At 34.5% G+C, this 14,301-nt stretch overlaps 1 protein-coding gene and 1 pseudogene across 1 annotated transcript; both read right to left on the reverse strand.

The window, feature by feature from the left end:
* Positions 1–6,292: 6,292 nt before the first annotated feature.
* LOC114397288 lies at positions 6,293–7,265 on the reverse strand (annotated as a pseudogene).
* Positions 7,266–11,198: 3,933 nt separating this feature from the next.
* On the reverse strand, positions 11,199–13,586 carry LOC114395109 (L-type lectin-domain containing receptor kinase IV.1-like). Its single transcript, XM_028356814.1, has one exon. The coding sequence runs from the start codon at positions 13,378–13,380 to the stop codon at positions 11,377–11,379; it is 2,004 nt and encodes a 667-aa protein (XP_028212615.1). The 5' UTR covers positions 13,381–13,586; the 3' UTR covers positions 11,199–11,376.
* Between the last annotated feature and the right edge of the window lie 715 nt (positions 13,587–14,301).

Raw genomic sequence — 14,301 nt, forward strand, 5'->3', positions numbered from 1 at the left:
ATATCGAGGTATGATCGGATCTCTTCTTTATTTATCTGCTAGTAGACCTGACATTATGTTTAGTGTATGCATATGTGCTAGATTTCAATCCAACCCCAAACAATCACATCTAAGTGCAGTAAAGAGAATCATGAGATATCTATTAGGAACAATCAATTTAGGATTATGGTATCCTAAGAATTCAACATGTAACTTAATAGGATATTCTGATTCTGATTTTGCCGGATCTAAAACTGATAGAAAAAGTACAAGTGGAACTTGTCAATTTATTGGATCGGCTCTTGTCTCATGGCATAGTAAGAAACAAAACAGTGTTGCTTTATCTACTGCTGAAGCGGAGTATATCTCTGCCGGTAGTTGTTGTGCACAAATTTTATGGATGAAGCAACAATTATCTGACTATGGCATCATTCTTGATCGCATACCTATTAAGTGTGATAATACTAGTGCCATAAATCTATCCAAAAACCCAGTTCAACATTCAAGAACTAAACACATAGAGATTAGACACCACTTTCTTAGAGATCATGTCTTAAAGGGAGATTGTGTATTAGAATTTGTTGATACTAAGAATCAACTTGCTGATATTTTCACTAAACCTCTCCCCAAGGAAGTGTTTTTCTCTATTAGAAGAGAATTAGGTCTCTTAGATGTAAGAGATTTAGCAAAATAGGAATTGATTGGTTGATTGATTGGTTGATTGATTGATTGATTTATTTTTTTTACCTTTTGATTGTAGATTATTTTGTTTGATCTTGTTTGAATTCTTGTTTTATGATAGAATTTATGATTTCTTGTGTATATAGTAATTGAATGATTGAATTTAGTGTATTAGTGGTGAAAATTAGTCATATAGGATGTATTTGAGCCTAAATATAGATATTCTCTTAGAAACTAGCCTAGGATAGGCTCTGATAATCGATTACCAATCAGTGTAATCGATTACACATGAACAGGCAGCCTGTAATCGATTACAACATCCTGTAATCGATTACCAGAAGGCTTATTGGGCATGTAATCGATTACCAATACCTGTAATCGATTACAATGCGTCATCTTCTATAAATACTCACGAAATCGGAGCTCGTGCGCAGCCAAAGCCTCCTCCACGTTTTCCTCCATACCTAGAACTTCAAATCTTCGATTCTCACTCGATTCTTCACCAAATCACGTCCCGTAAAGCCCAATCTTCCTCTTTTTCACTCCTCTTTCACTTCTACCGATCAAAATCCAGAAAAACTTCATCAAATGGCAGAGCCATCAAAGAAGAGAAAGGGATCATCTTCCACCGCCACCGCTGCTGCCCATCGCCGTCACGGCCCATCCGGAGCACCCACAGCACCTATTCCTCCTTCTTTGTCATCTCCAAGATCATCAACACTGTTTTCATCCGATGATCAACGTCTACGGTACCTTTCTCAGTTTTCTTCTAGAATAATCTTAGACCCTAAGTACCTAGACGTAGAGTTCTTTAATGATGAAACGTTTGATTGCTATCAAGTGTTTCAAAATTCTGGTCTTGTTGATTTCATGTCATTTAAATTGCCATATTATCCTGAACTTGTAAAGGTCTTCTACTGCAATTTGAAAATTCAGGATGGTATTATTATGTCTGAGGTGCATGGTACTTCTATGGTCATTGATCAGTCACTTTTCTTTTCTTTGACTCATTTACCCAGTCAAGGTGCACCTTTTGAGGGCACCATTGTTGATGACTGGAAATTCGATTATTCAAGTCATGATGCTCGTCGCATGGTCTGCAATGATCAAGCTGATATGACCGGTAGATTGTTGGCCGGGTCATTAACTTTTGATAATCGCATCATGCATTATATCATTGTTAGGATTTTGCTTCCTCGGTCTTCAAATTTAGCACAAGCCTCTGAGGAGGATTTGATTCTTATGTGGGCTTTTCTAACCGGTCGTCAGATCGACTGGGCCCATTTGGTTCGGTACCGAATGCATAAGGCATTACGAGCCAATGCACCTCTTCCTTATCCACACTTGATTACTCTGTTTTTGCGTCATTTTCAAATTCCGCTTGATGATGAACCCTTTGTTCAAGTCAAGCGTTCCTTTGCAATTGGTGCTGGTGCAGTGACCTCCTTTGGGTATCGTAAAGATCGGAATGGACAATGGCTGAAGAAGGATGCACTCCCTCCTCAAGATGAACGTACTCCTTCACCTCCTCCTCAACGTGAGGATTCCGCTCTCATGAATGAAGTCCTCTCCGAATTACGGGGTCTTCGTTCATATGTTGGTGACCGCTTTGACTCGTTAGATTCACGCTTTGCCGGTATGGACATTCGTCTTACACAGCTTGAAGAGGATGTCGGCTACATTCGTCAGAGTTTCGATCTTCCACCACCTCCTCCGTCGTCTTAGTTTTTAGGTTATGATTATTTATCTTTTATAAGCCGTGTATTTTGGCTTTTAGTTTCTTAGAATTTACATTATTATGCTAAGTACTTTGCTTATTTATCTTGTGGATTTTACACTTCAGTCTTGGATGTTTTGTGGTTGTTGACATTTTCAGTTATTTGGATTCTGGTTTAATTATTTCTTGTTTGTGAGTTTGGCTTATTATATTTAATACTCTGATGCTTATATCTTGCTACTCCATTGTTATAACTGTGTTGATTCCCGAGTTCTTTGGCTTTTTGATGTTGCCAAAGGGGGAGAAAAAGGTTGTAGCATAAGCTTAAGAAAAAGCTTAATAAAAAGGTTGTAGCATAAGCTTAAGAAAAAGCTTAACAAACTTAGAAATCAAGTGATCATGTATTTCGAGATATAGGGGGAGAAAACGGATGCACATTTTATCTATATACAATTGTTTGTTGCTTGCTTGAATCTTGATTTCAGGTATTGTATTGTCATCATCAAAAAGGGGGAGATTGTAGATGCAATTGGCTTTGATGTTTTGATGATGCTCATGATGATGTGTTGCAATTGATGCAAATGGGCTTTTCAAGATTAAAATTCAAGACAATACTTCAAGATTACAAGGCACAACATCAAGATGATCACTAGAATATTAGGAAGGGAATTCCTAATTGAATTAGCAAAGGTTTGGCCAAGTGATTTAAAATAAAAAGTGTTTTTCAAAGGTTTTACTCTCTGGTAATCGATTACCAGAGGATGTAATCGATTACCAGTGGCCAAATACGTTTTATAACAGCTATAAAAATTTGAATTCAAAATTTTAAAAGCTGTAATCGATTACACAATTTTGGTAATCGATTACCAGCAGTTAGTAAACGTTTTAATTCAAATTTTAAAAGCTGTAATCGATTACACAATTACTGTAATCGATTACCAGACAGGAATTTCAGAAAAATAATTTCAAGAGTCACAACTTTTCAAAGGCTTTACTCATGACCACCAATGGTCTATATATATGTGACTTAAACACGAAATTGCTTAGAGATTTTCAGAACAACAAAGTGTTTATCCTCTCAAAAAGCAATTTCATTTTATCCTCTTAAGAATTCCTTGGCCAACTTGATTGCAATTCTTTAAGGAATTATTTGAGTGCTCAATCTGTAAAATCCATCTCTTTCAAGAGAGATTTGTTCCTCTTCTACTTCTCATTCTCTAAGGGATTAAGAGACTGTGAGTCTCTTGTTGTAAAGAATCTCTAAACACAAAGGAAGGGTTGTCCTTGTGTGTTTAGAACTTGTAAAAGGAATTTACAAGTTAGTGGAACTCTCAAGCGGGTTGCTTGGGGACTGGACGTAGGCACAAGGGTGTGGCCGAACCAGTATAAAACTGAGTTTGCATTTTCTCTTCCCTTAATCTTCTTTATTTATTATTGCTTTATATTCATATTCAAGTTGCTTCATTTGAATTAATATTTAAGAAGATTGTCATTAAGGGAATTCATAACTTAAGTAAAAAGTAAGATAGATTTTTAATTAGGGGAAAAGTTTGGAATATCTTAATTCAACCCCCCCCTTCTTAAGATATCTGAGGCCACTTGTCTAACATCAAGTGTCTTTCAAAACTCAAGTTGATATTCCTTTGATGCTTTTATTTCCTCCTTTTGAAAGCAATTCTTCAAATCCTTTCACAAGATGATCATGACAATCAAACTATTGGTTGTAATAAAAATAAGAGTAGTCATATTTCTCTTTCTCTTTTTCTCTTTCTTTTTCACTCTCTTTTTCAATTATTTCTCTTTCTCTCATCTTTTTTTTTCTTTCATTTCTTTCTTTTGAATATCTTTTTCTCTCATTTCATTTTCTTTTTCCCTAAACTCATTTTTTCTCATCTCATTTTCTCTTAACTCATTTTCTTTCGTCTCTTTTTCTTTTAATTCATTTGTCAATGTCTTCCACCTTAGGCATTAGGAGGTCATATGCCCTTTCCCAGAACACATGAGACATTCAAGTTCCCTACTTCTAGTTGGATGAATAGATGTAGTGAGTTTAGCACTAGTAGAGATACCCTTATTCTTTTTTTTGGTCCTCCAACCTAACCTTTCATCTCTCTCATTAGCTCTTCTTTTTCATTGAATCTCTTCCTATATTTCTTTTATTGATCCTACCAAATTATAGCATGATCTTTAAACTCTAGAGTTGCTACCTTAACATTTTCTACTTCACTATATAGGCAACATGCAAATACTTTCTCTGTTTTTATCTCCCACTTTAAGTATGCCTCTGGATCACTCCTTCCTTTGAAACTTGGAACCTAATCCTTCAAAATTTCTAAATCTTTCCATGTTTCTTTATGTCTCCAATTTTTCCTTTCCAACCCATCCATACTAAAGTCCAAATGAGTAGTCATAGTTTCAATCAACAAGAAGCAAGAAAAAAATATGGATCCTCTCCACTCACTAAGTTTTTCACTCAAATAATGGGATCACTCGTGTTTTACACAACCAAGGCTTTTTCCCAATGATGATCGCACCACTCTTGCCTTTTACCACTCAACTTCCTCTTGTAAGTTCTTAAGTGAGAACCTTATCAATGATTATTTTTCAAGATAGCAAAGGAACAATCAAGTGACTTAGAATTTAAGGAACAAAGGCTAACAAAGAATATGATTAGAACAAGATGGATGATAGACACAACAAAGACAAAGAACAAAGAAATCACAAGATCAGATTACAAAAAGAGAATATATTGAGTCCTTTCAATTCTTGATAATCTAGTGTGGTGTCTTTTTGCCTCTAGTACGTTGTCCTTTAAACTAGCCTATGATTTTATGCATTCTAGGAAAATTCTAGTAGCTTGGAGCAACCTTCTTTGGCAACCCTCGATACCTCCTTCTAGATCATCGCTTTTATGGAGATTCATACATTGCAAAGTGGCAACGGATGACATATTAAAAGAGAAAAGTATGGTGATAATCTCTCTTTGTGATCATTGTGCTCTTTGTGAGGAAACGACAGAGCACTTATTTCTCTTATGCTTGCAACAATTGTGGATGTGGCTTTATAATATCTTCAAGTGCCATTGGGATTTCTCTTCTCCCAAAAGCCTTATTATCTCTGATCCACAATTCCTTAGTAAGCAAGTTAAAGATGTCATGCTCTCTGCCATCATAATAATGATTGTGGTGGTGCTTATGACAGTGGTGACAGTGACGGTCATGATAATTTGAGATATTTTAGGACGTGATAAATTAGACCTTTTTAGATATTTGATTTTCTATTTGGTAATTTTTTGATTAAATAAGGTTTTAATTTGCATTTAAAATATTTTTAATTTAGACCTTCCATTTTAATTTAATAGTTGAAATTGATAATTAGTTTTAATCATTAGATTTCAAGAAAATAATGTTAGAATGGAAGTAACTCTTTTAAAATTACTCTTCGAGTAACTCTGTTACCGTTACTCCTTGTCCTCATCATTTATTTTTCTTGAAATCTAATGGTTATAATGAGTAATTAATCTTAACCATTAGATTTCAAGAAAATAAATTATTAAAATAAGAAAAAAAAATTAAAAATTACTCTTGGATTAAGTGAATTCATCCTCTCTATATATAAACACCCTATTCTTACTAATCAGCATTTCCCTATATATAAACACCCTATTCTTTTCTTACCTAAGTATCTTGAAAGTAAAAGAAGAGGATAAGGCACAAGAGTTAGGAAACAGAAGAGAAGACAAAATAGAGCTAGGTAAAAAAAAAAAATAGATAGCAATTATTTATATAACAAATTCATATATTTATACAACAAACATTTTCTATAAGATTATTATTTTTTTCTTATCATATCAGGTTGTCAACCATCTCATCTCATACTCTGTCTTCGCTTCTTATATCTCTTTTCGTTGCAAAATTTAAATGGATGAATAACTTCGTAAATAGCTTGACAAACAATTTCGAGTTCCACATACCAACCCAAGAATATCAGAAACATACCTCGATACAGATATTAGATTACAGAAGATTTCTAAATGACACTTCAAAAAAATTTCTTGAAATCAATAAAAAGAAGGTTAAAATTGACTTTATGCATGACAACATTCACGAGCACAACCAAAAATAATGTTCCGAGAGGAAGATTAAGGCCTTTGCCAACTTCAAGCCCAATCACCTGAAGTATTCCCTTGTTTATTATCTGCAAAATATAGCACAAGCACACAATTAATAACCAAACTCAGCATCAATAATTATGCTCAATGGAAGAGTGGTAAGAAAATAAAATAAAATAAAATAAGAAGAAACTCTTCTCTCATAAATTCAATTTCATTAATGTCCTTAACAACCAACACATATCAATGACATCAATTTTCAAAATAAACACTTTCCACCTCAATTCCATCTCAATTTCTCATTATACCAACACAGTTTTATCAATTCAAAAGCTTAAAAGCATTATTGTATACGTGAAACTAAAATGCAGATATAAAATACTCACAAACTCTACAATAAAAACTCCAATGATTCCAATCATGCAAGCTCTAGAGTTCCATATTTCTGCAGTCTTAGTCAACCCAAGAAACGGAGGCTAAAATTGAGGCTGCACCTTTGGAATTTCCACCTGAAGAAACAAACATGCCCAATTGCTTCATAATCAACAAATTAAAAAATAAATAACATAAGTGGTATGGCATAATTAAGAAGCAAAAGATGGAAGTGCATATACCAACAGTGGGCTTGGCTGCTTGAACAACGAAGGAAACTCGCTTCTTGGGTCGATTCAAAGAACGATTTTGAAGCAAAAAAAATGAAAGGTTTCGGGAGTTGATTGATGGGGTGCTTCCAAGTGTGAGTGATGATAGCAATAGCGTGGTTGAAGAAGTTGCCATTGCTATGGTTCACACCAAGACCATTCCTTGTCCCTGCGCCTTATCTATTTCTTTTTCAATTTTCTTATTTCCACTTGTTTTTGTGTGGTTGAGATTGGAACAAGGTGGACTTGACAAAGTACCTACGTGTAACCATAAGTGTGGTTGGGTAATGCACTAATGGGTATCTATATACCTAGATTTATCAGTAAGTTGAGTTTGGAATTTGGATCCCCTGCATAGATAGAGTTTGCACTAGAGATATTTATTATTGGAGCTGCATGCAATGGTTATAAGAAATTCGAATATTTTCTATGGTTAATCAATTTTACGTCTCATAATGACATTATAGTTCTGGCAGCTCCAGGAGAAAATCCAAATCCATCGGTAACTTTACAATTAGAAGAGTTTCTATTTCATTGTAGCAATACTCTTTTTGAAATTTGAGTTATATTCGACTCTTTAATTTATTTATTTTATTTGCTGGCTTAAGATTATATAACAGTTTACTTGGTCAACCATTGTCATTGCATATTCAATGACAAAAACCAGGACACGTTTTTTAGGAATGTTATAAATATATATTTTTAATAAAAAAACTAGATAAATTAAGTCTCATAGCAGGTTACCAAGACTATGGCAGACTAATTTTAACACATTTGAATTAGTTATTTTGACTCTTATTTTTTAAAAAACATCTAATTAATATCCATTATTTCTCTCTATCTTTCTTCCTAACATACTATATCACCTGTAATATTTTGACTTTTTTCTCTTTTATATCTTTTTCACTAAGTATTCAATAGTATACTGGTTTCAAGAATAATTTGTTATTAGTCAATATCTATTAAAACACGTGAACATTGAGATAGTCACATGACTTAATTGCCTTACTTATTCTTACATAGGACTCAACAAATAATATACAGTGAAGAGCTGGGCTTCTAAGGAGGAGCTGAACCTTTCTTCTTCTACTGGCCGGGTTTGTGGTGTTTCTCCATTTGATCTTAAACACGAAAAGTTCCTATACCATTTTTTATGTGTTGGAGTGTATAGTAAACTTTCTGGTCTAGCCATGCTTTTGTTTGAATTTATTTCTGGACTAAATTACTATTTTAGTTCATGAAAGTGTTACACACAGTTACACTATTTCCCTGAAACTAAGAAAAAATTAAATAAGTTCTTAGAATTTTCAGTTATTCCATCGAAGTTTTTAAATTTATCATTTACTATCATTTTGATTCTTAAGCATATGTTAATATTACCAATTAAGTCATGTATTTTTTTTTTTAATTTTGGACTAATATATTTGCCAAATAGCACTTTTAAGAACTTATTTGGAATTTCATAGGTTTCAAGGACTATATAACCACGCTATACACTTTCAAAAGCGGTGATTTACTATTATTTCTTCCTTACGGGTATTCTCTTTGGCAAGTGTTCATTTGCTTCAATTAATACAGAAGTTGTTTGACTTGCATGTGTAATACGTGACTGTCCAAACAAGTAGTACTAGTATATACTACAATTAGGGTGCTCTTGATTATTAATATAATCATAACCGTAACTAATAATAAATAACTAGATTATAAATGATTATAATAATTATAATCATAACTAATAATAGCATTGTATAACTAGTTATAATTTGTTACAAATGATTATTGTTTATAAAAACCTTTTATATAACCGTTTATAAATATAACTAGTTATATAACAAGTCATATAGAAAACTAGTTATATAATCGATTATGAATAAACAAAAAATAAGTTATTTTTTAAAATTAATTATAGTTTTATAATTATAATTATTTTTTAAATAAAAATAAGTTATTTAAAATAATCATTTTTATAAATTTATTATAATTTTTATAACTACTTTTATATAATCGGTTATTATATAACTAGTTATATTTAGTTATGATTATTTAAAAAAAAAACTGATTTTTTTAGCAGCTCTAACTACCACAAAATGTTAGCCCATTTGGACCCTTGTAAATCACCGTCAAAATTACTATTGGCACTACCAAGTCTTAGAAAAGATAATTTCCCCAACCCTTTCTCTCATTCCTCCATCAATTCTCTCTTCTTTTCTCACTTCTCCCTTCATTTTCACGACACCCCAACCCTTTCCCTTCCCAATTCATCTTTTCATCTTTCTCGTCGGACCAATCTGAGCTAAAAGGTAAGTTTTTTTAAATTCTTTTACCTAATAGAATCAAGATTCTATTGTGTCTTTGGCACAATAAAAATTTTATTTCATTTTTTTTAAATTTTATTCTCAAAATCTACAACGGAATCATAATTTTAATTGTCTAGATTTTAGCACACAACAGAATCATAATTCCATTGTGTGTCAAAACTCAAACAACGGAGTCATGATTCTGTTGTGGGTCGCAACCCTGACAATAACGTAATCATGATTTCAATTTGTAAAATGTAAGCGAAAAAGTAAACAATGAAAACATGATTTTATTTTATAATTATACGGGTCAACAATGAAATCATGTTTTTGTTGCATATATGGGGGTGGAAAAAAAACAACGGAAACACGATTTTGTTTTGTAAATTTCCAAATGTGCAATGAAACTGTTGCATAAATGAGGATGAAAAAGACAACATATAACGAAAACACGATTTTGTTGCACACGTGCATAACAAAAATTGTTTTTCCTTTGTGTTGTTTTTTCACCCTCATTTATTTAACAAAAACACGTTTTTGTTGTGTTTCCATCCAAGGGAAAATTTGGTAATATAACTAAAAGGTACCCTCATGGGTAGTGTCAATAGTAAAAATAGTAGTGTCAATAGCAATACCCTTTCAATGTTATGTGGTACTCCATTAAAAATTTCCAAGGGAACAATGGAAACTACTATTGGTCACTACCTTCTTTGTTGTTGGTCCCTACAAGTCTAAGAAAGTGTGCAACCCCCTCTACCATGGTGCAGCCGCCACCATGTCACCACAAAGCCACATTTGTAACTCTGTCCACACCACGCACCACCGTCATTGAAATAACAACGAAAATATGATTTTGTCGAAATAATACAACAAAATCATATTTCTTTTATTTTTCAATCCCTTTAACACAACGGAATCGTATTTTCATGAAAATGATATTTTTGAAGAAAAAAATAGGTGTCAACCCATTGGTAGGGGCCATTAACAATGGCTATGAAGCCAATAGTAACTCCCAACAATAAATCATGTTTCTAAGTGAGTTTCATGTGGGCCTAACTAAGCACATGGAGCTAAGAAGAGTCCAGCGAGTGGACCGAAAAAAGATAGCTGAATAAACAAGTCACTTTTTGTTTAGGCCGAAATTACTGCATTAGTCGCAACCCAGCCTTTTTTTATTTATAAAAATTGACAACCCAACCTTAGATGTATTTGAGTTCATTCAAAAATTACATAGCCATACATCATACATGTATCAGATTATATTATATTAACATAAATAAATTATTAATGCTGGAAAAACCTTTGAGCAAATGAGAATTAATTCAACATTGGACAGTGAAAATAGATTGTGAACCAGACAAATTTTACAGGGATTGAACTTTTGTCACTACTTGGTAGAGGAGTTTACTTAACCTTCACTCGTCCAAGCTTGTAAAGATATTCCATAAGAAAAAAAAATATGTAATAATTGAATGGACTTAATCTTCCAATCTGTCAAATTTTAAAAGACATGAGAAAAAAAAAAGTTTTGTTACTATGTAATCATGCATGTCCTTCAAAATTAGAGAATGCGTCGAGAGAGCAGTTAACCTATTCTTCTGTACGAGTTTATATGTTCCTAATTTCATTTAATGGGATTTTTAGTGCTCTAAGTATGCGGCATTCTTTTCACACTGATCTTTTGTCACATTACTGAATGATCCAAGTTTTATTTCACCTGCTCAAGAGACAAAAACTCGAACAATAGATCTATGACCATTAAATAAGCAAAATAGAGTAAGAAAACAAGACACCAAACTCTGTTTGTGTTCTTTTCTATTTTCGATAATCTATTTCATTTTAGAATATAATACATAAACAAATAACAAATAGACCAATTAAGAATAAGATGAAACCAAACACAATGAAACTGCTCATGCATGCATGCACATTTCATGTGTCTTCTAAAAATCAACGACCCCCAGAGAGAAGTGATTCAACAATTGAAGAAGTATGAGATATTGGCCTATTCATAGATGAAGGATAAGACATTGGACAGTCCTGAAAATCTTCATGCAAACCAAAAGTTAAGCCATTTGAAGATAAGCTAAGCATACACAAATCAGGCAGAGGCACATCTTTCTCCAAGTATTGCACAACCTGGCGCATGCTTGGCCTAGCCAAAGGCTCAGAATGTGAGCACAACAAGGCGAGTTTCAACACCAATTCCACCTCATCTGGCCTATAATTTGCGCCCAAGTTTGGATCCATTGACTCAAGAATCTCACCCTTTTTCCAACAATTATACACCCAATCGACCAGAATTTCGCTCCCGGATTCCCCTCCTTTCTCTATTGGCCTCCTTCCACACACAACCTCTAGCATAAATGCACCAAAAGCAAACACATCAGAGCTTGTAGTTGCCTTACCCGTTCTAGTGTGCTCAGGTGCAAGATAACCAAGAGTTCCAACCACATGAGTAGTGTGAGGATCAGTTCCATGTTCATACAACCTTGAAAGACCAAAGTCCCCTAATCTACCATTCAATTCAGCATCAAGTAGCACATTGCTAGCCTTAATGTCTCTGTGGACCACAACTTGCTCCCATTCCTCATGTAGATAAAACAGACCTGAAGCAACCCCTTTTGTGATTTTAAACCTCTGGCTCCAATTTAAGGTCACTCTTGGTTTGTTGTAGAGATACTTGTCAAGGCTTCCATTTGGCATGTAGTCATAGACCAATAGCAACTCTCCTTTGCGCCTGCAGTACCCCAGAAGGGGAACCAAATTCCGGTGCCTGAGACAGCCAATGCTAACGATTTCTGCCACAAATTCCCTCATCCCTTGCCTTGATTCACGGGACACCTTCTTCACTGCCACCTCAATTTTGGAAATTGGCATCACCCCTTTGTAGACTCTACCAAATCCACCACTCCCCAACAGCTCCTTCTCCCTGAACCCCTTTGTTGCCAGGCTAAGATCTTTGTACTTGAACCTATGAGGACCATAGTCTTGCTCCCAATCTTCAAGCAGCTCCGTGAACTTCTTCCTCTTGATGACATGAACCACTGCTAGAGCCACCATGAGAATCAAACTGAGTAATATCAGAGGCAACCCTACAATAAGAACCTTTGACTCTTCTTTACCACCTAGTCTAGGTAGCATAGGGAGTTCAGAGATTGCAAGCTGTTGAGCCTTGCCATTCACCTTAAAGCTCCAACCCAAAACATAATGAGAACTTAGAATTGACCCAGTTGAGGATGAGAATCCAACATACATGCTACTGTTCAGAATTGGAGAAAGGTCTTTGCTCAATGATAATAAAGGGCCTTCCGGTTTACCGACATTGATTGGAGCTAAAGTAACATCAATCTGCTTCTTTAGGCCATCATATTCCACCCACACCTGCATTGGGTAGCCACTGATGAGACTCAAATTCTTAAACCCCTCATCACTGTAATACCCTGCAGCAGCTGATTTAACCGACTTCAATTCATTAACATCAACTCCAACATGGTTGTCATTGATATCACCAAACTCGGTGTTCAGAATTGTATCAAGCTCCACCCCAAAAATATGGTTGCTATTGTTGCCGTTGTTGGTGTCATCAAAGAGGCCAAGGTACTGGCTTGGAAGAGAATGTGGAACCCCTTTTGTTGGAGAAACCACGAACACAATCCCATGACCACTCAAATTGGGAAACTCAGACCTTATGGCAAACACAAAAGTGGTGGAGAAAGAAAACACACTTCCACTTGTGGTGTTCTTGAAGACTATTGGACTTGGGAAGAAAGCATGACCCTTTTGTTGCTTGGTGTGATTGGTGAGCTTAAGCATGCCATTGGTGGTGAACTCAGCACTTCCATCAAGGTACAAATAAGAAGATTGGAATCCATTATAGGTGAAACTGGTGTCATCACTGGCTACTACTATTGTTGCCAGCAAAAACACCACTGTTACAACCTTGAGAGACATGGTTTCCTTTTCTCTGTTTTTCAATATGCTTCTTCTTCTCACCAACAAAGTTTATTGCTTGTTTCCTATGTTGTTTTTTTCGAGCGTCCAAAAACGTGTACAACACATTTGAAAATTTCAATTGTGATCCACTAGGAAAGATCCTGGCACTTTCACTGTAGAGAAAACGAACCTCCTCATGGTTGCGTCTCTAGGTGTTAAACGAGGAAGTGACCATTCAAAGATTTGTGACTGCAAAAGATAAAGACTACCAACAATTTTATCTATGCCAAAAATCGGATACATCACTTTCACTTTGTCCATTCACACTTTTCTTTTTCAAAATTGTATGTCACTGTTTAATTTGCGAACTAAGTTATCATTTGATACAGGTGCATAGTGATTAACGGATGTCATAAAAAAAAACGTCACAGACAAAACTATTATTTTATTAGTGAATTATTCTCTTTCTATTGTCATAATAATCAATATTATGGTAACACTATAGTAGTAGCTAGGGGGGAAATTAACGCGAAATTGAGAAATTGTGTTTAGGGAAGGTTCCTAATATTGCAACTACGGTCAAATATTACGTGACAAAGAGGGTGAGTAGGGACCCCTTTCTTTACGGGTGATATATTGTACGTTTTTATATTTTTTGCCAGAAAAGAAAAAAAGGGACAAAAGAGAGGGGGAGGAAAGATAAAGAGAAAAATAAGAAACAAGAATAAAGCCTGTTTAATTCTTGCTTCACTCACAGGTATCTTGTGAGACGAATAAAGTTGGTTCTCACTTTCATGGCGCTGGGTGAATTCAAAAAGTTTATGACTACATACATGTTTTCAAGGATAAGGAAAAGATGATGAGTCAATTTATATACACAGTAAAAAGATTTAAATAATTTAACATTAACTACACTGTAAAAGAATTTAAAGTTGATGC

The sequence above is a fragment of the Glycine soja genome, chromosome 18 (genome assembly GCF_004193775.1).
Source record: "Glycine soja cultivar W05 chromosome 18, ASM419377v2, whole genome shotgun sequence".
NCBI classification, from domain to species: domain Eukaryota; kingdom Viridiplantae; phylum Streptophyta; class Magnoliopsida; order Fabales; family Fabaceae; genus Glycine; species Glycine soja.